We start from the raw sequence: 26088 nt of genomic DNA on the forward strand, positions 1-26088 counted from the left end.
TTGTTCCCCCTCCAAGGGAAATGCATAGCGATTTAAATCTTATGACAACAGGCTTGCTTTTCTTGGTTACATATCAGAGATATCTTGAAAGTAGTCCATGGAGCAAAAGGGTATGCTAATCACAGGCTGACAAAAAACTGTTATATTTAAAAAAACAAAAAGTTCACTAAAAAATTTTAGAAGCTAATAAATAATAAAACCAACCAGTTCCTAAGAAAATGTCTTTAATTTTCATTTTATGGAAATACATATTTTGTTTTTATTTCCATGATACAAAAATGTTAAATATCAAACATTTTCTGAAATCTACCAATGCAGATCATTTTTTAAACAAATAAAGGGCTGGTGCAGTTAGCAGGTTTGTCACAGGTACCAAAAAACATTTTTACAAAACCCCCACAAGCTGGGGAAGAAAGGGGGGGAAGAAACAGATCAAGACTTAAGAGTAAAAACAGCAATAGATGGGAAAACAAAGAAAAACTACCTCCCACCAGGAAATCAATGTTTGATAATCTTGTAAATTACAGTTTTTTGAAAGGGTAAGGTATGTATAAACTTGGTATTTAGATGAATACTGGCTGCACAGGGGGTGGGGGTAGGGAATGGAAAACTGAAAAAGATTTCCAGATAAAGTAACTGGTAGAAAGCAATATGTGAAACTGCAGTTCTACCTGTTTCAAGAATGCTGACAGCATACTGATATTGCGTGAAAAAATAGCTTAAGATTAGGAGATTTGTGGTAACTCCCTTCAAGCACAGGAAACAGCCTAGCACGAAATCATAGAGTGCCAGTTCTTTTTGTACATTTCATAGCTAGCATGCCAAAGTAGGTTACCAAAATACATTTAGTCTTGCTTCTTAAGTCTAACATCATTTACGACAGCAAGGATTTCACATGATCAACAACGAATCATATACTAGTTAATATACACACAAGTAAAATTGACAATGATTGTTCAGTAAACAGTTTAAAATAATTAAACTGATTTTCAGGACACATACTGCTTTGTTAACACCACTTTATTTAAATAAAGTATGGCTTCCAAGAGGTGTATTCTTGCAACTGCTTTCAATCAATTCCACTTGTTAAGGCAGTTGTTTCCTACCATGTTTCAGGGACTTCAAAAATTCCAGTGGAACTAGTTGTGAGGCTTCCTAAAAGACAGAGTCATGGAACAATATATTTAAGACTTCAATATACAAACACTGAAAGAAATAAAAATTAAATCAAGAATCATTTTATTCTGTCAGAGCATACAAAGATGTATTTTCTCCTGTAGAGAGAGGCTCTAGATACATTACTGGCAAGTCAATATTTACAAAGGGAAACCAAGAAACCATTTATGAGTAGGCACTTAAAAAAAAGCTAATGCTAAGTTTCTTACCCAAATGGTAAATATTATATTTTGCAATCAACTAATATTTTTGATCCAAGTAATTTGTTTTTGCAATAAGTGGCATAATAGTTACATAATACTAATTTTCCAAGTGTACTTGCAGCTAGTCTTAAGGCAGTTAAGACAGTGAAGAAGATTTGCAGTCCAAATTAATTGGAGAAGAAAGATGAAATCACTAATACCAAGAATGTATATTTCCATAATGCCAAATACAGAGCATGAATTTTATAGCTGGAATAACAGTAGACAGTCTTGTCATTTTGAAACCATCTTACTGAACTACAAGAAGAAAGCCATTCCCAAGCACAGCTTTTGAATCAGCTAAAAAAGATTTTCCTCTATCAAATTAGGAGAAAGGATGTGTGTTATACAATACCACTTTTTGGATAACACTCACTAAATCAGATACCGAAATGAAGTGTTAACTATTAATATTAATATTTGAATAAACCTCAATATAGGCAGTGCTCCAGATGACCAACAGTTATATGACTTAATTTTTAAATATAGTATATTAAATATCTGTCAGAAATTACTAAGAAAAGTTGAATCAACAATAAATAGATCAATAAAAATCAAATCTGTTGAGGTTTAAATTTATGCAACCTATTTATTTAATTATTTTTTTTTTCAGGCTGCAGTAATTCACACAACCTAGCAAAAATATCAGGTGAAAGAGGTCATTCTCACCTGCCTGTGTTTAGTCAGACATACAGTTCACAGTACTTCGGCTAAAAATTATATAGGTATTGAAGTCTGCAAAAAACCCCTTACATCAACCCTAGCTGAAAAGTCTCCAACCAGATGAAGAACAATAAAGGCTATGGTTACAAATACTACACAGAACATTACATAGACTAAAATATACTTCAAAACAGTTTACAGAAGAAAAAGATTATTTGAGTTTATAATTTGTATTAGAAACACTATTGATGTTTCAAGCATTACATTGTGAGTTCTAAAGCATATTAAAAAAAGAAAAAATATAAAATACATAACAGAAGAAAGAAAAAAAAATTAGCACCTGAGCAAATCCACAATTCAATACTTTTACAACAAAAAACTACTCGTTTACTGAAAGTGAGATTCCTCAAGCTTCACCAACTCAGTCCATGGAATGTGAATGACCTGCTCACAGCCCAGTAAGCCTTTCAAATAAGCAAAGGCTCACTCAGAGCGTGTGCTAGACTACAAGAACTGTTAAGGGTGAGTATGTTTGAAAGGGATTTTAAACACACTCACTTTTCATCACGATCTTGCCAAATGTTATCAGAAAAAAAAAAAAACCACAGCTAAGTGATTCATAAATACAAAGCACCCAGAAAGTTAAAGGGCCTGCATCAGTTTAAGGGCCCAGTAGATCAGCACCTGTCTGGCACCTTACTCCTTCAACTGTCTCAGGAAGTCAACACATTCTCAGGAAATGTTCTAGAGAGGAACGTTTTCAGTAGAGTTGCAGCCTAGTTATTCATACCGGTGGATATAAACCAGCAGTCTGACTGGGTCAAGCTGCACTCAACGTAAAACAGCTTTGTGGCAAGCAGCGTGCCAGAGGAGTGGTGAGGGACACACAGGTAGACTGTCAAAGTTCTGACTCAATTTTAAATAATATTCTGACCAGACTGAGAAATTCCATTGTTTTTTCAATTTACAGAAATATCTTATCTCACAAATAACTGTAAATAAGGGATGTTACTGCAACATTATCAGGATATGTAGTCTTAAAGTGCTAATAATTAAAAGGGCACATATATTGTCTTTCAGGGCAACAGGTAGGTTTATTAAAACTGGACTCATTTGCAAGCAACAGAGGTTCTCTAATGACACTCATCTGGCAGGTCAAATTATGTGCATTCAAGTATGCTATGACTATCCAATTGAGCTTAAGAGAAAACATCCACGTTAAGTTAACCTTACATTTGGTGATAAATTTCTGGATTAACAGGGAAACCTACTCTAGCATCCTACTTCCAGAATTCCTTCAACTTTGTTTACAATATGCAAAACATATGGGATAACCTTAGCTAGAAAGTCACATTTTAAAAAAAAAGATTAATAGCTAAAAATATTCAAATATCTTTATTTTAAGGAAGAAAGCAAAAAAAAAATCAATTACATCCTGTTTCCTTTGGTTGGTCTCAGATGGGGTTGGTTCGTTTAAGGGTTTTTTTGGTTTTGGTTGGGTTTTGTTGTTTGTTTGTTTGTTTGGTTTTTTTTACAATTTTTGTATGATTCAATCTTCAGTTTAAATAACTTTTCTGGACTTATGTATGTTAGAGTAAGTCACTGTCATAAGTTATTTTGCAGTAAGTTAAGACATTCAAGAAAACAACTTAAATCCTGTTCAGGCCTAGGGTAGTTCCAGAACAGAAAACCATGAGCATGAACATTGTGCTTACCTGCTGGAACTTGTTCTGTCTTGATCTTTTTGAACTTTTTGGATCTCTTCTTACCATCTGGAAGTGACTCTGCACAGGACTCAGTCTGATCATATTCTGGATCTTGGCTTTCTCCCTCTTCCATATCATCAGAACCAGTTTCTTCCTGAATAGGACTCATGCTTCTCTTTCCCACCATACTGGTACCTGTAAAACTGAAATGTAGAAGAAATATGACTATGAACAACTATTACATAGGTACTAGTTGTTGTACATCTATTAAATGCTTAGGAAGGTAGTAGAATAAACTGTATTAAGTAGTGTACCATGAAATTACATTATTTGGAAGACCTGACTTAACTATAAAATTCCATAAATTGGCTATCAATCCAATCTTATGTACATGAAGGGATTAATTCTTTGTGCTATAGGTGCCTCAGGCTTAGTTGCTATTCTGATGACATCACTCAACTCGAATGTAATTAAAGCTGTTCTCTATCCCTGCTTAATTTTAATTTTTATTCTCTTAAATTATGAAAGCTCTCATAAGGAATTCTCAATAGACACTAAGTTATACACAACTGTTAAGCCTCAAACACACATCCTGACATTGAAGGACTGTACATGCTAACTCTCCTGGAACTATATGCAGTTTTGAAAGCATTTCTGTTATATAAAGGTAGAGAAAACTATCAAGATTCACACAATAAACTTTAAATCATTCCTTAAAGTGAAGAGTCCTACCATCCAACAGGCTGGTAAAATAAAAAGCACAAAAAATTGCACACTCATTTCATCGGTAGTATTTGAATGAAGCCTGACTAATACAGTATGAGGATGAACTTGAGAGCTCCATTTCATTCAGCATACATCAAAACAGCATTGCATACATTTTTGTTCAACTGGCATGCTATTAAGTTTCCTTGAAAGACAAATGACAATATTAAAATCAAATTAGCATGAGTATAAGAAAGAATGCAGTAGCAAAGGGGCTAATTACAGAAACAGTTCCCATAAACTTCTAGGTATGTGAATGTCAGCTACTCAAATATTTATTTTAGTGCTCTTTTAGAACAACCAACTTCTAAATAAAGGGTACCTTCTAAAAAAAAGGTACTAACCTTTAGTTTTTCATTAAGAACTACACAAAATGGCTGTAGGCATCTAAGCCATGTTGTATTCTTTTATTTAAATACAAATTAATACCGAGTTATAGAACAAAACTTTACAAGCTACTTTATTTTTTCCTTTTTGATCAGTAATAGCAGGGAATTATCGTGTTTCAATAAGGTTTCAGCTAAAAGACTGTTAAATAGTTTTGGCTTTGAAGTAGAATTTTTTCAGCTGAACATTTTGCAATTTAAAACAGACTCTTTCTGGGATATCCAAAGGCAATAAACAAACATGAAACATATGATTACGCCTCATGCTCTTACTTCCACTTTAGAAGCACAAACACCATTTACTTTGATGAATAGATGGCTTTTCCTCCAAACATTCACACACAGAAGGCCTTCTTGCATGACTTCTTACAAATCATTTTGAGTCACACTGCACCTACCGATGTAAAAGATGCAAGCCAAAAAGCTGGATAGGACTGTTTATCCTACATACACACTGCAAAATTGTAAAACAGGCAAAAACTAGGTTTGGAAAGAAAAAAAGTCTAGGGAAAAAAAAAAGCAGCATTTAGAAAATAAAAAGCTACTACATATTTTTTTAAAACATTGTTTAGAAAAGTTTGTAAGAATTCTACTTTGGGGAAAGATATTCTGAAAAATACATAAAGAAGAAAAACTTATGAACGCAGGATTTCTTAGACATATTATGAGCACTTGGCTCTTAGAAGGGAACTTAAATTCACTGCAGGAAGAAGTTCCCTTTTGAAAGATCTTATGGCTGAATTTCATTTTTTTCAACTCAGACTCTTTAGAAGTTACTGCAAATAAGAAGCAACAAGTTCTTGACCTTCAGCGCACATCTAGCTGTGTACCAAAGTACAAAGTAAACAATAATTTTAGGCCTTATGATCCTCCTGCAGATAAATTAAGGGGAAAAAAAAACCTAAAACCAGCAGCACAAAATCAAAAATCTGTATATTTTATAATCAAGAGTTGTTGATGTCTTGCTTTCTCACAAAATATTAATTTTATTCTACATTCATTCATTGATGGTATGGATTCTAGATGGCTAATGGTTGATTTTTTTGTGTCTTCTTCTTTGACCTAAAATAAGATTCAAGGACTACAGCAACATTATTTCTTCACTTAGTAATAGTAGCAAATCAGTATGGTTGTATATGCCAGTCAGAGCACTACTCAGAGGAAAGTTGTTTTCTAATTATACCAGCTCTTTTGGAATATTTCCTGTCTTAATTTCCTTACTCTGAGAAATAACTAAACAAAGTGGAAGGACCAAACAAACTAATAGCTATCAGTAATTATGCCATTCAGATATACCTGTTTAGGGTCCTCAACTGATTCAGGCAGTAATTATTATTATTTTTCAAAGAATCTATCTTTAAAGGTTCTGAAATTTCTTCTGTATATTGAAATTGTTCTCATTTTTAAAAATAAAATTACTAGCCAAGTTGTTTGGGTTTTTTTGTTTGCTGGGGGGGGGGGGGGGGGCAGACTGTGGGGTAAGGGGGGCAAGCATGACACCAAAACACCCCACCAAGAAGAAAAGCCCATCATACACTGCCAGCTGGCAAATCCACTCAGAGAACACAATATAGCTTTCCCATCAGTCAGTGACGATGGCAGGTGGGGTTCCAAGCCTCTTCAGTGACAGCAGTTTCCACTCGTCCTCCTTCCCCAACCTCTCCCTTCTGTTGGCTTATTTTAATGCCAGCCCACAGGCAAACCCAATGAGGAGGAATGCCACTGGAAGACAGTGGTAGAAACAGAAAAATCTAGATTTTATTCTTTATTTCTATTCCTATTAAGTACAATCTTAAGATTAACAACAAAAAATACAGTATTTTGTTAATTTCCAGCAGTATGACTAGCAACATTAGTACTAAACACAATTTGATTAATCAACAGGATGTGGAGGACTTACATATCACTCTACTGCCAGAAAGACCACAGACTCCACCTGATCAAACCACCAGTGAATTTTTTAGTATCATTTCAGCTACTAAATAGCAACAATCCAACTAGTACATTATGCTAATTATTTTGAAAGAATCAGCAAGCAGAAGGGGGGCAAAAGGTGGGAAAACAATTATGATGACGCAACATTATTTTCTGTTTTGGAACTGCCTGTCCTGCTTTTAAAAGGACCACTGTCATCACAACAGAGCATCTCAAATCGGCCTGGGTATATTCAGACCTCCAAGTTCAAGCAAATTTCATTCAAACAAAAACATAAACCCTGTGTTCTCTTGTCACTTTGAACAACATGGGGGGTGTGGAGGGGAGTAGTTACTGACCCATCATAAAAATCAGTCATGTCAGCTTAAGAGCAGGTGATATCATCTGAAATAACACTAGAATACTGAAATACTATAATAATTTACTTGCAGTACTTATTACCCATATCTAATGCTCAGCTTTTCCCAATTCTTATCCTTTATTTAGTAATAAACCACTATAAACAAACATTTATATTAAAAACAAACAAACAAAAATCATCAGCAGAAATACAGGAACATTTCAAAAATGAGATAAACTATTCTTAGCAAAATAAAGGCATTCAAGGAAGGGGTGCTACAAACAGCACCCCGACTTGACAGAAGATGCAGAACTCCTGGGTTTAGCTAGAAAATTTGTAAGGTAAAATGACATTATTGCTTTTCTGTACTTCATACTAGTGTCTTTTGCATTAGCCTTGTTCTATTTTACTCATTCCTAGAGGATGATCAGGAAAATTAGAATAAGTAAAAACAAGTAGAGGACAATATCTAGTTTTACATAGAACGTACCCTATCTGATTTTTCATGCTACGGTTTAACACTATTTAGCTAAGGAAAATATCTTAAATCCATGCAGGATTTAGCAGCCATGGCGGAGCTGGCAGGCAGTTATTTGCTAAGCACAACATGGTTGGTACTGTATAATACACACGAGGCCATGACGCATCCGTTACAAAAGTGTGTTCCGCATAGCGAACAGCTCTAGAGAAGGTGATCTTATTAACTACTTCAAGTTTTGTCAAATGCGTCGGTTTTCCCTCTACTTCTCCATCTGACCATAATCAGGCATATTTCCATTAAAATTAACTTCGATATCTAGCAGTAGTAATAAGTTATATGCAAGTAGTAAATATTAATTTTAAGTTATTTTACCCTGTGGCTGCTATTAATACCATTAGACTGTATTTTCTGAAGAGTAGTTCCTTTATAATATGGGACTATAGGGGTTTTTTTAGTGAGAAGGCATTAAAGAACTTCTCCTACAAACTTCACAATCTGTCAGTTTAAGACAGAAGTTCCTTACAAGAAATGCACAATAACTTCACTACTGAATGAAAAAAGTAGCCAGGATATACTGTCATCACGGAGAAGAACAGCTATTCTGCAGCTGTGCTCCCTGGCAGAAACTGATGCAGCAAGCTTATTAAATAATAAATAAATAAAGGATGTAGTAACATGAAGCTATTATAAGAGATCAGCTGCTAGATACATCACAGTATTGAGGCCTCAACTATACATGATTCAAATCAATCTGGACAAGTAGACACACATATACATGCACACACATATATATTTGTCCCAATTGCTTTATATAACTATTCATATTTATGTTTTATTTATTGTATCTTTATAAAAATGGTTATAGATAATATATTAAAAAATAATAGTTTTGAGGTGTCTTTGCCTGGAAACAAAAGAAAAATGCTCATCCTGACTGAACTGAAAGACCACTAGGTTTGCAGTTCCATGTTACACCTAACCAGATTACACCTAAGAGGAAACATTTACAAAAGACTAATTGACAAGAGAACACAATCTAAGTAGTAACAAATAAAAATAAAATTAAGAAAAACATGTCAAAAGATCTGCATGAAAGGGAACTGAGGACAGAACCAAACCTCTTTATTAATGGAATAATAATAGAACAAAAATATAGGTAGTATCACTGACAAAAAAGTTCTATCAACAAAATAAAGGCTACTATCCAAGGCTATCAAAGTGCTGAACATCTAAAACCAAGGCTGCTCTTGTGGAATTTTAAAACACTATAATATAGATTAAAAATTTTCAAGGAGATGAAGCGCTTAGGTATACAACTCACTGCCATATATCATGATCTTAAGGAAAGAAGCCACAGAAAATTTTTTTCAGCATTTTTCCAAATTATACGTTTGGAAGTAGTCCTCAAACTTCTCTGCAAGATAACAACAAATCAGCTTTCTACATTTACTGGTTTCCAAAGTATATGTTAAAAAAATAAGTTGTCTATGGTTCAAACCATAAGCTGCCACTCTTACCATCTGTCTAGAATCTGTGAGATACCCAAAATGCAATGTTCATTGAGAAGAGATACTTCCCTCTAGGAGAAATAAAACTAGGTCTTAGTAGTTCTTTGCAGTAGATTCAAGATGTGTTAAGTATTTTCAGACTATTTAATACAGACTTATAGACCTAAACCTCAGCCACATATAAACCAGTGCCTGGACAATCTTTAGAGCTCCTCAGCTCTTCACAGGATGCACACTCCCACGTTTTCCTAAGTACAACAGTTCAATTAAACTTCATTTGATACGGATTTTATCACCAGGTTCCTCCATATGGTTTTTAGGGATCAAACATGTCTCTAACACATTTAGAATTCCCACCATGACAAAAGCCATGAACATTTGACAGCTAGCCAAAATACACACCTGCATTTGATTTTGCAAAGTAGGCAAATCATAAGCTCATGTAAGTGAGAAGAACAGAACAAGTTTAGTATATTTGTTACATGACAGATAACATTTACAGGAAAATATAATGAGAGCTAGAACTTATCACAGCATTCCAAAGAAAGATAAAGCAGAAAGAGCTCAGTGTTGGGTTTATGACCATCTCATTTGGTCTGTCTAGACAGGAGGAAAAAATCCCAACCCACCCGCCCCCCAACAAAACCAACCAAACAACAAAAAACCCAAAACACCACCTTACAGAAATGTAACTTAAGCAGTTCACTGAAACTTCTTTTTATATAGAATAGATAGAATGGCAGAGGGGAAGAGAAAGAATGGCAATAACTGGAGAGGTTAATTATACAATTACATTAACACTAGAAGACCCTCTCCATTTACAGCTACACAGATAACTGAGAAAGAAGCCTCCTGTTACCATCATATCCGAAACCTGTCATTAATACGAGAGGGTAAAAACAGAACAAGAAATACACACAGCAACATACTGTACTAAAATCAAAACTGGCATTTCCTGACTTGAATCGTCCTTAAATAATTAACAAAAACCCTTTTCAAGTTTTACATCGAAATCTTAAAGCCATGCAAGTAGCACTGTTTTGCCTTCCTTTTTCTGAAGCATAAGGACGACTTCATCATGTCTGCTCAAGGTGGCAATTTACAGCCTTCTCTGTGGCAGTATTATCACCATGGAAAGTCATCCAAAACCCAAGACAGATAGCCTTTACAAGGTTGTAAGATGACAGCTAAATTTCCAGACAACGCAAGCCATTTAGAGGTGTCAAATGAATAAAGAAAATACTTATTTTATTTTAGTTGTAAGAAATAGTACTGCTACATCAAGCTCAGAAGCTGTGATTCAACCTGCCCTCAAGATGCCAATATTTTAAAAATTTGCTTAATCACATTTGTGACAAAACTCCCTCTGCTCCTTTTCCTATATTCTTGTGACAGCTGATATACCAGTGATTTATAAGCAAAGAAATATGTAGAGAAAATGAGTCACCTATTGGTTAAGAACTACCTGAAAACTTCTAGACTTCTAATAAAAATGCAATAAAAATACAAGAGCTGGCAATGCAGGAAAAGTCTCACCTGTTAACACAGTAGTATCGACTCTGGGAAACGTAAGGCGTGCACTGAGTTTTTAACCGCTTTCTCTCCATCTCCTTCCAACTATCTTCCGTACATTTTCTCTTTGCCTGTTTTTCTTCATGTTTTTTCTCAACATATTCTGCGTATGTCTGGATCCTGTAACTTTCAGCATACTTGCTGGTGTTTACAGCTACGGGGAAGAAGAGTGATATTATATAAAAAACACTGTTAAATGACAGCATGCCCTCTCCTGAAATTTTATTTTGAAAACCAGAAGGCAGGAAGGCAGTGAGCTATTTGTTCTGTTCATATAAACAACTTCTGGTTCCATTGTTAGTGATTTTTTTAAAAAAGAAAATGCCATACTCTAAATTCACATAGTATGTTTGAATTAGAGATTTAAAACTATTCTCAGAGCCAGACTTCATACAAAAAGGGTTAAATCTGCTTAGGACTTTTCTTTTAAATTAGAAACCATCAATTCTTCAGTCACAACCCTCTTCCAGATTGCTTGTTGGCAAGAAAAGATTTCCTGGATTTTTTCCCTTTTAGTCTCATTACTTAACCCAGCAGGTTTATTTTGCAAGTCTGCCAGGAAAAGACGACATTTGCAAAGCCTTTGCCAAAACTCTGTTTGATTGCTGTGAAACATAAGCTTATTTGAGCTGCGTTTTTGGTTGCACAAGATATTCGTGGAAGCAGCACTTAACTAATATCCAGCTGTTCCATCCTTGTATCTTTCTAATGTTTGGTCTCCATTTGACTAAAAAAGACTCCAAGTTCAAGGCTGAAGGATTTCTGTCAATGCAAAATTAGAATCACTTCAAAAATAAAGAATAAACTTTCACTGCCTTCACTCAGCAACAATTTACCAACATTCCTTTAAGTCCCAGCATCTTCACAGCTCTCAGCCTTTAGTCTGCAAGCCAAGCTCTGGCCTGAAGCCATCACTATAATAGATGAATCAGCAAATTAAACTGACTGTCAACTGGTGTCCTCTGCTGTTTTCAATCTAACTCACTGAAAGCATTGTAAACCAACAAGTAAACCAGTTTAAACATAAAACAAACCAAAAGAAAATAGATTGTTTTTCATATACCTGGGCTGCGCATTTTAAAATACCATAATAGCAGAGACAAAATCCTGATTTTATGATGTAATTCAAATCTTTTTGTAGAAATTTCAGATGCATACTCAACTTTCTGATTCTAGTTGAAGTGCTGTCATCTTCAACACAGCTATTCCGTAATACCTCTAGCCCAGGCACTAGAAATAGCAAGCTCCAACAACACAATTCAGAAAAGGTGAGAAAGATAGGTGGATTTGGGTTTTTTTCCTCTTTCAGAATAGATGACTATCCTGCGTATTGGCCAGGCTACTGTGAAATGAACTACCTATAATACCCCTCATGGCATATAGATGCTGCAGAGTCTTTCAAACACATATAAAACTGGGCAACATTGTTGTATATTTAATCCCCAAAATAGATACCAGCAATTACAACTAATAGACTCATGAGATTGTTGCACTAACCAAAGAGATGTTATGCATACCTCCTTTCACACCCCTTGTATTTGTTTTGAATTGTGAAGTTATAGGATCTGTTTGTAAGAATTAGGGATATATTTATTGCCCATGAAGTTATGGTGCAGGCATCATGAATGAATTAATAATGCTCACTGGAGTTATTGCATGCCAGCTGACATTCCTCAGGGTAAAATTTGTTTAGTTAAACTCAAGCATGTTTTTACTTGCTAAAATCAAGTACACAGTTACCACGGATCATCTGATAAACAGTGATTTCTTAAAACACAATAACCATTTCACATTATTTGTTTTACTACAAACCAAGAGCCAAAGTTATGGCTCTTCTATTTAATTCCCTGACAAACCCACCCTTTATGTAAGGGGGGGGGGGAAAATACACCCTTATGCAACCTAAAGACAATTTCAAAATAAACCTGTGCAATAGTCAATATTTTTCAACAAAGACAACTCTGCTTTCTTGAAATAAAGCCTGTGTTTTATAACAATCCATTCATATTACACATAGACATGCAAATATATGCATGTACATATATATGTAACAAAAATTTATATACTGAATATATTTCTTCATGCACTGAAGTGAAAATGAAAGCGTATGGAAAAGTCTAAGGAGTCACACAGATAAATCAGTCTTGCAGGGTCCTGAACTGAAGAGCAGGTCCCTGTAAAAGTTTAAAATACATTTTCTCTGATGCTTTTTTGATGAATGATGTCCATGTTGCCAAATAAAGAGTTACATGGCTCTGCATTGCCAATAGAAGAAATGCATTGCTAGAATGCTTTGTGAATTCTGACAAACTAAAGAGAACTTAGGGGGGTTCTTCACTTATTTCAGTCGTAAGAGAGAAGACAAATCTTTCTGCGAGAAACCCGACCTAGTAACCAACACCACATAGCTGCATTTCATTACACTAGTTGCAGCTGTAAACTTGTTTCTGCCTCATAGTAGAACAACAGTAATTGCACATTATTTTAGGAAAAGCATTTCGAGAGCATGGCATCTTCCCTAGTTATTAGGCAAGGTATTAAAAAGGCTGTCATTGAGTAATCCAAGAGGAATGTGGTACAAAGCTACTCTTTCACCAAGTCCTTACTGTTAAGCAGAGCAAAATCCTGACAGATGGCCACTGACAATATTAAGCTGCTTAATAAACAGACAAATATGTAAGTGAACTATGTAGGTAAAAAACCCACAATGTATAAACTAAATACACAGAACTACACAGATTAAGGCTGCAATACTAAACACTCAATTTTATGAAATACTAAAGTAAAAATTCACCTGTGAAGCCTTAATGTGACCTCTGCATAGAAGCCACGTTAATCTTATCTGATCATGTTCTATTTACATCATGGGACTGCTGCCTCAGTCGGATCAACAGCGTTCAATTAGCGAGTAGCTAATTCAGTATATTGTTTTATTCTCATTACTCATTGTATGGTTCCACAAGCCTTAGTCATTGACTTCCACGTCCTATTCACACCACCTTTAAAAAGCAGAAGTTTGCATGTGTACTTTTTTCATGATGGCATTGTCCAGTGTTTCAAAGTAAAGCTCATGAGCTGAAGCAGTGCTATCTGTGTGTTTTATAAACAGAAAGCAGAAGACTCAACATCACATCTTTTAAATTAATGGAACTAGAATTAAATTATCTTCTACGCAGAGCATTCAATCAGGGTTGTGCTCCTACACAGCAAAATGTATTAACATATTCCTAGAGAAGCCATAAATCCAAAAGAAACAGTATGTGATCACATGGCCATGGACTTTATCAATGCATAAGCATAATTCACCTATATATCTTAAATATTAGTGAAATTATCATAGCAATATTGATGTGGGTTTTTTTTAACCTATATGCAGTTTTCAGACTGTTAAGCACACCTGGACAGTTTCTGCTGCAAGGCATCACAGTTACACACACAACTAGTCAGACCAGAAATTTTAAATGCACTTTTAAATCCAGGCTCTCTCACTAGAATTACAGAAGTCACTAGAGTTGACTCAATATAAAAAGTACTGGGCACACGCTCTGCTGACTTCTCTCAGAAAGAGATGCACGAACCTGTCAGAATTCTCACTAATTAGCCAACATTTCTGCTGATTTCTGCTCTTATCCTACCCCTCTCTAATTTGTCTTTTTCCCAGTTCAGTCTTTTCAGGGTGTGCCTTTATCTCATACTGGTCTTGCAATCTATCATAACCCTAAACGTTCCTCAGTATTAAACTCACTGTATCCTATTCTCTCTGGCAAGGCAGTACTCCTTTTTTTAATTGTTTGTCTCCGCTACCATTAGGCAGCAGTTTTCCCCATCTTAACCAAGCTATGTCCCATTATTCATTTCTGATTCTTTATCCCAGTGGTTTTTTTCAATGCATGCATTTCCTTATCAAATGCATTTTTCTTTTGTTAGTCAAACTAGTTCATTTTCAAACCTGGTCCCATCACAGCCTCTTTGCTCCATCTAAACATGTAAACTAGGCTGTTCCCAATCTCACCCCCATTCACTAGTTCCTTGGCCATCCCTTGCCTAAAACAAGGAAGCAAAGCTGGCAAGGGGGCTGGAACCACGCACTATGTACTACTACAAAAATCCTTGGTGAAATGAAACCCTTGGTCCACCTCCAAAAGGACCAGCACATGCCAAACAAGCATAAATGTATGATATAAATTACTCCGTTACCATTAATTTTTTTCTTAATACAGTCTGATCTGAAAGCCAAAACAAAGAACACTGTAAAGAGCAAGGACAGCACTGGGACAGCTTTCCCTTCCTCACCAGACTGAATGAAGAGTTCTTACAACTATAAGCAATTTTTAGGATTAGGAAGGAGGCAGGCTATACTGATTCCTACCAATAAATTACTCTATTTAGTTTTCTTTCTTAATGTTTCTTCAATTGAAGTAAGTCCATGTAGCTAATTATGAATTATGGCACTCATTGAATCTGCACTATATTTCTGTATTTCAATCTTACAATCTTTGTGCTTTCTTCTCTCCCAGTACATACAAAGAATCAAGTTTTAAACTAGCTGGGTACTTTACTGTATTACTCGGTGATTTTCAAAATTTCACAGGCATGCAGAAGAATCGAGAAGACTACAAAACAAGTATGGTTCCTCCGCAGGAAAGAAGTGATTCTGAGAATAACTGCCTTATACAGTATCTTACTCTTAGCTCTAACAAAATAATAATTTAAAAAAAAAAAAAACCACCCTACATGCAGTGGATTAGATCACTTTCCTAAATCTGGTTACAAAAGTTTAGTTAAACTGTGTTACTTTTGACAGTTAGTAGGTCTAAAGGATTCAAATGCATTTGTATTTCAACAGAAAAAACCAAATATTTCCTTAAATCCTGCAGGTTTATTTGTGGTTTTGGTTGCTTGTGTTTTCTTTCGTGATTTTGTTTTGGGGCTTGGTTTATTTAATTTGTTTTTAATTCTTTTCATCTGGAATGCTCACACCAATGCCATCACCAATCCGATCAACTGCACAGTGAAGTTCTAGGAAAGTACATCCACCTAACACTGTTACTGTCAAAGCAGATTTAAGGCCTCATTAATTTACCAGTGTAAGACACCTACATATGACTGACAGGTTTCTTTAAATCCTTGGTCATCAACCCACACTAGCAAGGCAGCTATTTTGTTGAGCTGGATGTCTTCAGCACACCCTTTGCTAAAGCTTTTACTGAGATGAAACCTTGTTCTGAAAACAGTTTTCTCCACTTTCAGCAGAAGTATCCTGCACAGTTCTACTTCAAACAGTCAAACAACTATTTCAGTTGTAACTGAAGGGAGTCAAAAATAACTGCTAATTCAGCTACAAAAAACCTGACTGCCTGCTTTCCATTTTCCATAATAGCTGCGCTGCTGCATCAAAACCCTTCTGCACATGCCAAGGTAACTACAGCAGACTGGCCCAGCATTGCCGAATGAAGTGACACTTCATCAGTGTGCTTCTCAAGATCCTTGTCCTCAAGTAAGGTTAAAGAGAAGAAAAACCCTCAATGCAAACAATTTATTTAAAATATATATATATATTTCTGAGAATTAAATAAAATGAGGTAGCAAGATGTCATGAAAGATCCTCTAGGATCATCCTGCACTGAAGCATCATGACAGAAAGGTCTTGCTTTGTTCTGAGGTCAGGAGATTAAAATTCACTTACAATTTCTTTTACAGGTAAAATCATTTAACCATGTGGAAGTCAGAGCCTAATTGTTTGAAACCTGTGACGCAGTGTAATTTTGGATCCCAGAATCACTTAAAAAAAAAAATTCAAAAGCCCTGAAGAAGTTAAAAAGTATTTACTTAGTCAATGTACTTCCAGAAATATAATTACAGTTGACTGTCTCAGAGGTCAGCAGAATGACTTATTCCATCTTTAATTCAGTGATGAGGAAAGTAGCCTCAATGTAACTATTAGAAGTCTCAAGTCTCTTGGTGCCAGTTGTAGCATTCAATCATAGAATGTGTGCTTCAACAAGTTTCCAATTACTTCACATGCCTGTTTTCCCCCCCTTTCCTAAGGGAATTTAATTGAACTTTTGCATATGTATTGCTCCTCAGTTGCCCAAACATTAAACAGGCTGGAAGGTACTGTATTTAACAAATGTCAAGTCTCAGCATTTTGTCAGAGAACTTTTTATCTATTTCACCAACACAGAACACCTGTTCAAACTACTCTGAGAAACACAGCTCTTTGAAATAATCTGTATTGCATTTACTAAAATAAAACAAACACTATTTAACTGATCATTTTCACATGCTTTGAAATTTATATGTCTAAAATTTAGACAAAACCCCAAATCAGCGAAGGTAAAATACTATATTAATCTTTGACACCCATGAAGAAAATCTTAACTTTGTAAGAACCACTTTTATTCAGATACACAGATACAGAATTAAGTACAAAATATTCAAGGACAAATCACTATGCTAGGACAGTGTTTTTCCAAGACACAAAATATATCCACTTTGTTAATAAACTCTGTACCCAATTTCACAAGCTGCATGCTGATGGCACAGAAACAACAAATTAAGGTTGGTGAAGATGTATTTTCTTGCTCCAAGGAATCTGCATACTAGAGACTGATGGAGAAAAGTAATTTAACAATTTGAAGAATCCATAGTCTCTGAATTAGATTTGATATTAGCAACTATCTGGAGGTTGTATCAAAACTCCAATTTGTACCTGGTGCTGATCATCCCTTTCTGTTTTCTTCTTCTGTATTAGCCTAAGATAGCAGAAAGTGCCTATAGGGATTCTAAAACATGTTTTTAAAAAAAATCTGTTTTACAAAGACTGTCATCTCTTCTGACCTCTGAATCCAGAGCAGGGACCAGTATCAATGTGGTGACAAAGCAGCTCTTCACTTTGTAGAGGAGGATGGCAAGTTAGAGAGCAAACCAAGGAAGTATTTCACTCTCCACTTTAGAGAAAATGGGAAGTGAACAGGTGATCTGAAAGAAAATGGTTTTACAGAAGAAAAAAAAAATGCCAAGTATAAAGCATGGCAGAGAAAGAGGACAGTATTTTAAACTCAAAATATTTCTCTTGACAAAGAACAGATGATAGTACAGTCCACTGAGACATTTCACACTATGTACATGTATGCAGATTGTTACAAAGGATTTTAACTTTCTTCAAGATGAAGTTATTTAATTACGGAAAGAATTCAAGCTACTTAACCTTTGCACTCTGTTTAAATACCTCAGTAACTGAAACAAAAGCTGTGAAATGTATTAACTCATTTCAAAAAATCCAAATCAAATGAAAAGGTACTCAAAAGACTTCCAACATTGTATTAAGAAAAAAACCTACTATATTTCATCTTAGAAGGTACAGAGTGTTGGTTTTTGGGGATTTTGTTGGGTTTTTTTATCTCCAAATGATGAGAAAAAAATAAGGCTGCAGGTACCTGAAGTCAAGTCTGTAATCAGTCCTCTTAATTCTGTATCAGTAATGCTGAAAGTTGTAAAATAGCTGTATTATGATTTATACCACAGGTTCCACTGTAAAACCATGACTAGAATATAATCAACCAGCAATTTATTTTCTTGTTATAGTCAAGATTCCTGAATAAGACAAGTAGAAATTTGCCACAACTCATTCCTGCATTTACTACTACAGAAATGCTTTTATATCAACACTGAAGAATTTTCATTTACAGCAGTACTAGTAAAGTGTTCATATCTGTTAATCCACAAATTAAAAGTGTAAAGTGTACAGAATGTTTCTTTCCCAGTCAGATAGAAGGGCTCAATGTCTATTACTACTCAAAGCACAGAGAACTCAGATGTGAAATACTCTTCAGAAAGGAACAGAACCCACGCTCTGGCTAGACAGCTGATTTCATCTCACAGCTTGTTACCAAATGGGAGAATCCCATGCCTTACTCCTCAGCCCCTGCTCCAAGCCACCTGGTCCTGGGCCCTCCTTTAGTGTTTCTGGTGTTTACTGACCTGCTAAGCCAGCTCCCCTCACTGAACTAGCAGGAATTTTCCTTTATTATTTTTTCTGGACACAGAAGCAGCAAAAGAAAAGCAGTGAGAGCTCACTGTTGGAGTGGGCCCCCCTTATGTAACCATGAAGGATTAAGACTAGCACAAACCGTTAGCTGTATTTTAATACCACCAAATTAAACGCTTCAGCTAAGGCTGAGCAGTTGCAGGAAGCACACTCCAGCAAAGTCTGATGACACTTCTGACACTTGTTTAGAACTTCAGAACAAGAACTAGAGAACTGAGCTTGGAACATCCTCATGGCAGTGCTGTCCAGCAGACTGTTCAAGCTTAACACGGACATTGTCAGCTGAAGCACCTTATTAATGCTCCACATGTCGGGTGCCTCCAAAAGAACTATCCAGATGATGAGTTCACCCATCAGATAGTTTGCTACAGGAATGATTTCACCCCGTTACCAGTATTAACATATTCACCACTGCATCAAACAAGTGTGTTGATACTGTCCCATCTAAAAAGACATGCCAAATAAAACTAGATCTATTACCCATGGTAAACCTGCAGACTAACTGCTTAGGTCTTCCTAGTGAAACTATTTCATTCAAGTTCTCACATAGTATACAGGCATGTATAACAAATCATTATGATCTTTTGAAAAACTAGATGCAGTTTACAGGTAACGTTTGTTTTTAAAAAACCCAAACTTGCATAAAAATAATGTAAAAGCACACATCTACAAGGTGATTATATCATACTACAATTATTACACAACTATTAGTTTCTCATCTTAAATGCCATTTTGATGCAGCACAAAAATTCAAGCCACTCAAATATTAACATGAGAAATACCAAGATTTTTTTTATATTTTTCTGCACAGAAATACATATGTATGTATACACATATATGTGTCGCATAAGATTCAACACTGCAAACTCAGTCAAAGTAAAGTCAGTGATGGAAAATATAAACCAGGCTTTCCTAAAACATCAAAACCTTGTGGATTTTAAGAATCCAAAGTTTGATAGGGGGGGGAAGAGAGGGGAAATCACAAAAAGCTAGAGGAACTGTTTGAAACTACACATAATTTGAATAAAAAGTAATGTAACAGTAATGGCTGGGATGTGGCATACTGCAGTACGACTCCAGCTTCCTTGGTCTAATTAAGGAAGTTTCCTGCCCAGAGCATGTATCTGACAGGAATTTCACATTATCTTATTGGTAAGAACACAGCCACGCAGAATAATTTTTTGAAGAATCTGGCTAATACATTAGATACTACCTGCCATTTCCACAAATTCAATGAGAAGAGACTCATGCACACAACCTCAAAATACCTGTGTATATTTTTAAATTGAGGTGGTAAGCATTCATGCTAAATAGAAGGGTTCTATAGTAAACCTCATAAAACACTAATAATCCATGAAGTTCAGCCCTGTCTGAGAAACTCAAGTTCAGAAAGATTAATGATTTAAACAAGAAACATTGGAAGACCATCACAATTTCAGCTGCTGCACCTGTTTTAGTCCATTGCTTCCCTGCTGACTAAATACATTGGTCTACTCAATGCCTAGAGGAAGACGACATCGTGCACACAGTAAATTCTATATGGGCTCATATATCAAGGCACTAACACATGGAACAACTTAACATTATTTCAATGCTTGCCATTTATGACAAGCTGTTGCTTTTCACGTGTATTTAAAATTTCAGGTTAAGTGTATTTATTGCATTTTAGATCAGCAAAAAAACCACTCTTGGGGAAGATCCTCAAGTTAAAATAACTCTTAAATTGAACCAGTGGTCTTAAAATATTGTAGAACTTGCTCATAATCAGAACATAGAAGTTCTTAAACTGCACCTAAGCCTTAGGTAAAGAGTATTAAGAGCAAGCGTTAGCTGATAAGGAAAAAAAAAATTCAAACAGGTATATTCTGAAGTGCCACTGAAATTTGTCCATTATTTCCATTAACATTGACTACATCAATGTCTCAGAAGAGAAACCCAGTTTTACTTTCAAGCACTTTACAAATCTAACAGAAGACTTTTCCCATGTTTTAGAAATTAATCCACACTCAAGCAGCAGCATTTAAGAGTGTATTTTAGATGGACTATAAAGACTTCACAAGTGCAAAAACATCTAAAGAAACCTCCCTTTAAAAGTGCATCTAAGTTCTTTCTAGACCAGCGACCTAAATAGTCACTGAGAGTTAGCTGGCAACAAAATTGAAGGAAACCATGAATAATGAGTGTTTACGATGGATATAAAGCATTAACTGAGGACTCACAAACTGAACAACTGCCCAGAATGGCTGAGATACTGAAATGGTTAAAACACTGAAATACTTAAGGTTACATCAATTTATTAACTAAAATAAAATACTGGGTTTAAATTCAAGGCAAGCTGAATTCTCTCCCATCTTCCCCACCATTTCCAGACTAGAAGCCTACACCCTTGTAAGTCAAGAAGCATTGAAATAATACTTATTTCATACCAACCTTTCCAGATGAAAAGCCAACTTTATAAATATATAAAGCTGAACAGCATCCAAAAGCACACTTATCTAGCAAGCTTAATGTGGTCAGAGCCAGAAGTTGTACACCAAAAGTTGGTTCTGACTGTAAGAATGCACGCTGCTTTATCTTTTACCACACACTGTAGAAGCATGTGCTCCATGTGCGACAGAAAGGCTGAGACCACATGAAGTACAATGTGGCAACAGTAAGTTTTATCTCCCAGATGTCCAACTAAAGGATTATCAAATTTTTATTAATTACCTACCGTGAACAGCAAACTGCAACAGAAAACAGACTATTTATTGTCCATTATTGTTTTCAGGTGCTTGTAACTTGGAAATCCCTTTACAGCAAAGAGTATTGCAAAAAGTGACACGTTAGAGGCACCTAAACCACCACTTACACAAACTTGTTATTGACTTTAACATGACAACACAGCAGGTCAACAGTGATAACTGACACAGAGAACAGAGCCCACTAGAACTCAAGAACAATCCTCCCTCACTAAAGACACAGGTACAAGTCGCGTATATAGACACAGCACCAAACTCTGGGGTGATTATGAAACAGTTAACTAACCATCTGTACCCATGCAGCTTCCACTTCAAGCTGAAGTTTATGTTCCAACGGTAAAGAGTAGTAAGATTTTATATAAGAACAAGCCTTTTCTACTCATATTAAATCAGAGTCTGCCCATATGTGAATCACATGAATAACCAAATAAAGTGAAGATTCTTGGACATTATTATAAGCAGCAAAATGAGAAGGTTAAGGGATTTGCTTCTTGTTTCCCGAGGTTTCTGTTTTATGTGTTTTAAGCATGCTATATTCAGTTTGAAACTTAGAAGCCGTTCCAAAATTGTCTATAAAAATACTGCCCTTTCCCCCACTTATTTTTTCTGAAGGAAATAAGTGGAAGATGGAACAAATCTTTCTGTACTATGCAAAGATTCATAGGTCCTTCAGGGTAACACTTTAACAACTAAAAAACTTCAGTGTGCATTCTTGCTGGCCATGTACACACTACTGATCACCAGGTGAAATCTGAAGAGATATTCATTAGTTTAATTCAGCTAATCAGATTTATACTTTTTAAACAGAAAAGCATATGGACCAATGTTTTATCAATCAATTTTTGAATAGGTCTTAATGGTTACCATCCATGATAGTACAGAACTCAGGAACGCTGTTTTAAAGAGCACTCGGGGATGAACAGATATATTTTATTACCTACATATTCAAAATGGATTTCTATGCCTATTCCCAGGGTGTAGACAAACAAGTTTTTAGTTCATTTAAAATACCCGAAGCCAGCAGAGTTAGAAGCAACAGAAACAGCTTAGAACAGCTTACACAGTGACACATTTTAAGAGATGTGTCATTTGTTTGATGTAAAAATTAAGCATGATCATGAAAATTAATTGTAATTATCTGAAATGTGAAAGACAACTTGAAGAACCTCCTCCCCCCCCCTTCTTTTTTTAGTCAGATAAAAATTAATCTTTAAGTAAAAGCAAAGCTTTTCACAGTTTTCAAAGCAGTATGGAAAAAACCCTGTATTTTAGACACAAGATTATCACAATTTCAATACAACCCTTAGATACAGTTATACAAAACCAGTAATATGGATGAATAATGTTCAAATTCTGTTTTAACACCAACAAAGCTGAAAAAAGTAAAAAAAGGCATTGAAGAAAAGTTTAAGAAACAAGCCAGATTCATCAACTGGTTATCCTGAGTATGTACATCTCATCTAAGGGATGACTGCAGATCACTCTTTAAATGATCTGATGTTCAATTCTTAACTTCAAATTAGTTCACCCAAATATTCAGTATGTGAACCACTTCTGCAACTGAAAGACACCTCCCAGATCTGAATTGAGTTTAAAAAAAAAAAAGTCAGGTAGACTTAGAATCAGTTAACATTCCATGCAGATTATTACAAAACTGATTCTATTTTCATAGCTTTTCCCAAAGAGTTCCCCTATTAAAAGGATGCAAAATAAGTCTGGATGTTTTTACAGTGTTTAGAATCACACATAGTGCAAATCTGACCACTTTATCAATACAGGGAAGCTTCCACACATCCTGCCTGTTCTCAATTCATTTATTTTCCATAAATGTTTTTGTTGCACGTGTGCTTTCTTAACTACACATATTAATACCAGCTCAAAGCCAGAAACATATTTAAGAGGTAAGAATAAACGTCTCTGCAGCAATATCTTGCATTGTATCATGCTGTTTTGACAGTTCTCCAAGCCTTTTTATATAGTTCAGAAAACACAGACATATTTATATAAACAGGTTAAAAACCAGGCCACATAATTAGTTTTTCCTAGGTTCTTCACTTAAACACAGCTCACTAAATCACAAGTACAAATACTGACTTTTATTGCCAAAGCAGTTCATTAAAGAATTTAAGATCAGGAAACAGAATAACAGATTTGATTTTATGATGTATTTATTACAGGAAAAAACCCCAAGAGGTTTAAGTGATTTTACAGTAACGATCACACAGCTTTTTGGTAATTGAGGCTGCTACAGTTTATCAGCTTGGCTGGCTTTCAGTATATGAGATTTTACTAACCTGGTTTCATAAAAATCTATGAAAGACTATAATCACCTGAGCTTTCAAACAAATAACTTGTTTCCTAGCACATAGGCCACAGAACAAGCCTCCCTGTTTGTCAAAGTATATAAAAAAAAAGACACACACACACAGAGCAGTGCTAGAAAGATTCAGTTTAAATATTCTGCAGACATTCAGTTCTTTCCACAATATGTAGTTGCCATAACAAAAAATAAAAATAAAAAAAAAAAAAAAAAGAAACAGCAGTGGTGAACGCGTACGCCAAGCATTCAGACATTAGGTAAGTAACTGAGGTGACAGCGGTAGGGAAGTTATCATAGCAGCACCTAGGAAGGCTTTCTGCTTATGAAATGGCATAAAACACATGGTGTTTGTTGAAAACAAATAGTTTTGCAAGTCCCACTCAGAGAAACAAACAATCAGCTTGAGAAGAGGAAGGAAAAAAGGCACAGATATATAAACTTCCAATGGCATATAGATATTCTGTACATCAGGGTATCTGAACGAAAAAGCAGTAAACACAATTTTGTTGTATTTCACCACAAAGATGTATCCTCTTGGAAAAACAAAAAGATGTAACAACTCCAACACTATCTATATTCAACTTCTTCTCAGTCTATACCTCATGGAGACCAAACTCTGAGTAAGAGTAATCAGGTCTGAAATAAAAAGCTTCAGACACTTCAGGTAAGTTGCTACTTCACAAACATATCATTTGTGATTGCCCAACTCAGAGTACATTTTTACTTCAGATAGTTTAGATCGAGGTTTATTTCCTCCAATCTTGTACCATACTTGTTGCTGTATGCACAGCACTTCCCTCCAGCCTTTGATTGTGTGCTGGCATCACCACTAACTATAATACATACAGTATACAAACCATGAATGCTTCAGAGGTAAGAAGCTAACACAACACATGCAAGAAGTGCTAGCACTGCTTTCCTGAGTTAAAAGAGCTAGCTAAGATAAAATTTTGACATAATTCTTTATCTGGAACTTCTCACTAGAAGTTATATGGTCCTTATATCTATATATAGATGAAGAAACAATGGCTCTTGCTGTAAGGCTGCTGGTAAGCACTAAAAACCTTCCACAGAGATATATATGTATGAGGAAGTATGATAAATGCTCAGAGGATTTTAATAAGGAATTAGAGAGGTGCACTTATTATGCATACAGAACCTGAAAGCTTCTTTATTTGAGCTTTGTAAGATAGATGATGGTAAACTCAGTGAGGTTTTCCAATTTGTTTTTTTCTTTTTAGAACTTAATCATGGGAATTCTGGCAGGATAGCTCTTAAGTGCAACAGAATTTCAGCCACTTAATCAAAAGCACTAGGTATACTGCTGTATTTACTGGCTCCACAGCATTTGATGCACGCATTGCAGTAAATAGGGATGATACGACCATATTCCAAATAATGGTGTAGAATGGTCCACTCCCAGTCATTGTTCCCAGCAGTAAGTTTATGGATCAGTCCTCAAATATATGCCCCCCAAAACTACAGAAAACACTAAAAGCTTATGGACCCAACTACAATCAACCAAAAAAAAAAAAAAAAAAAAATCTTTAAAAATCCAATCCCCAAACAAACAAAACAAACCACCACCACCCCAAAACATCAACAAGAAAAAAAGTAACCGAAAACCACCCAGAAAACCTCACACCCCAAAAAGATTGCTTTTCCTCATAACTGGAAGCAGTATTTTCAGTAAATTCAGAGGTGTTGGTCTCTTCCTTTATTCTGTACTTAACTCTTGATGTTTTTTCAAGAGTGTTATTTATTTTGTATTTTTCTTACGATATACAAATGTTCTGCTCTATGCTTTCAGTCAGCTTCTTATACTGGAACTGGTTCTTTCTGGAGTACTTTGCACAACTGTACATAGTAAAATTCTGCTATCTGTCCTAATTATGTGAATTAGGGAGGTGGGTTCACAAAAAGTATTTATGTAATCATGCACAAATTTTTTCTTTAAACTAATCCCTCTCCTACAATCCAAACTAAGCAGCAATATATATAAAAAACCCACCCCAAACTCAAAACCAATGAACTTTCAGGAAAAAAGTTAAACATGTATACTTCCTGTAGAACTTCTGTCCATGAACTTTTTCCAAAACTAAGCTCAAAAGTTCAAATAAAAATTAAAAGATCAAGGTCTGGAGATATTGCAAATTATCAATACAGAAACTGTGGACACATTAGCAGTCAAAACTGTTAGGAG

General features: G+C 35.4%; 1 protein-coding gene across 5 annotated transcripts in view; it reads right to left on the reverse strand.

Moving 5' to 3' along the window:
* Positions 1-215: 215 nt before the first annotated feature.
* PARN (poly(A)-specific ribonuclease) overlaps positions 216-26088 on the reverse strand; it is a 63051-nt gene continuing 37178 nt past the window's right edge. For all 5 annotated transcript variants that reach the window (XM_074918887.1, XM_074918885.1, XM_074918888.1 and 2 more), the window contains 3 exons: positions 10739-10928; positions 3797-3990; positions 216-1155 (listed from right to left, as the gene is read on the reverse strand). In XM_074918887.1, coding sequence (XP_074774988.1) covers positions 1103-1155; positions 3797-3990; positions 10739-10928 — 437 coding nt within the window. In that variant the 3' untranslated portion in view covers positions 216-1102. The remainder of the gene's footprint in view (positions 1156-3796; positions 3991-10738; positions 10929-26088) is intronic.

Source organism: Athene noctua, chromosome 15 (genome assembly GCF_965140245.1).
Source record: "Athene noctua chromosome 15, bAthNoc1.hap1.1, whole genome shotgun sequence".
Lineage (NCBI taxonomy): Eukaryota > Metazoa > Chordata > Aves > Strigiformes > Strigidae > Athene > Athene noctua.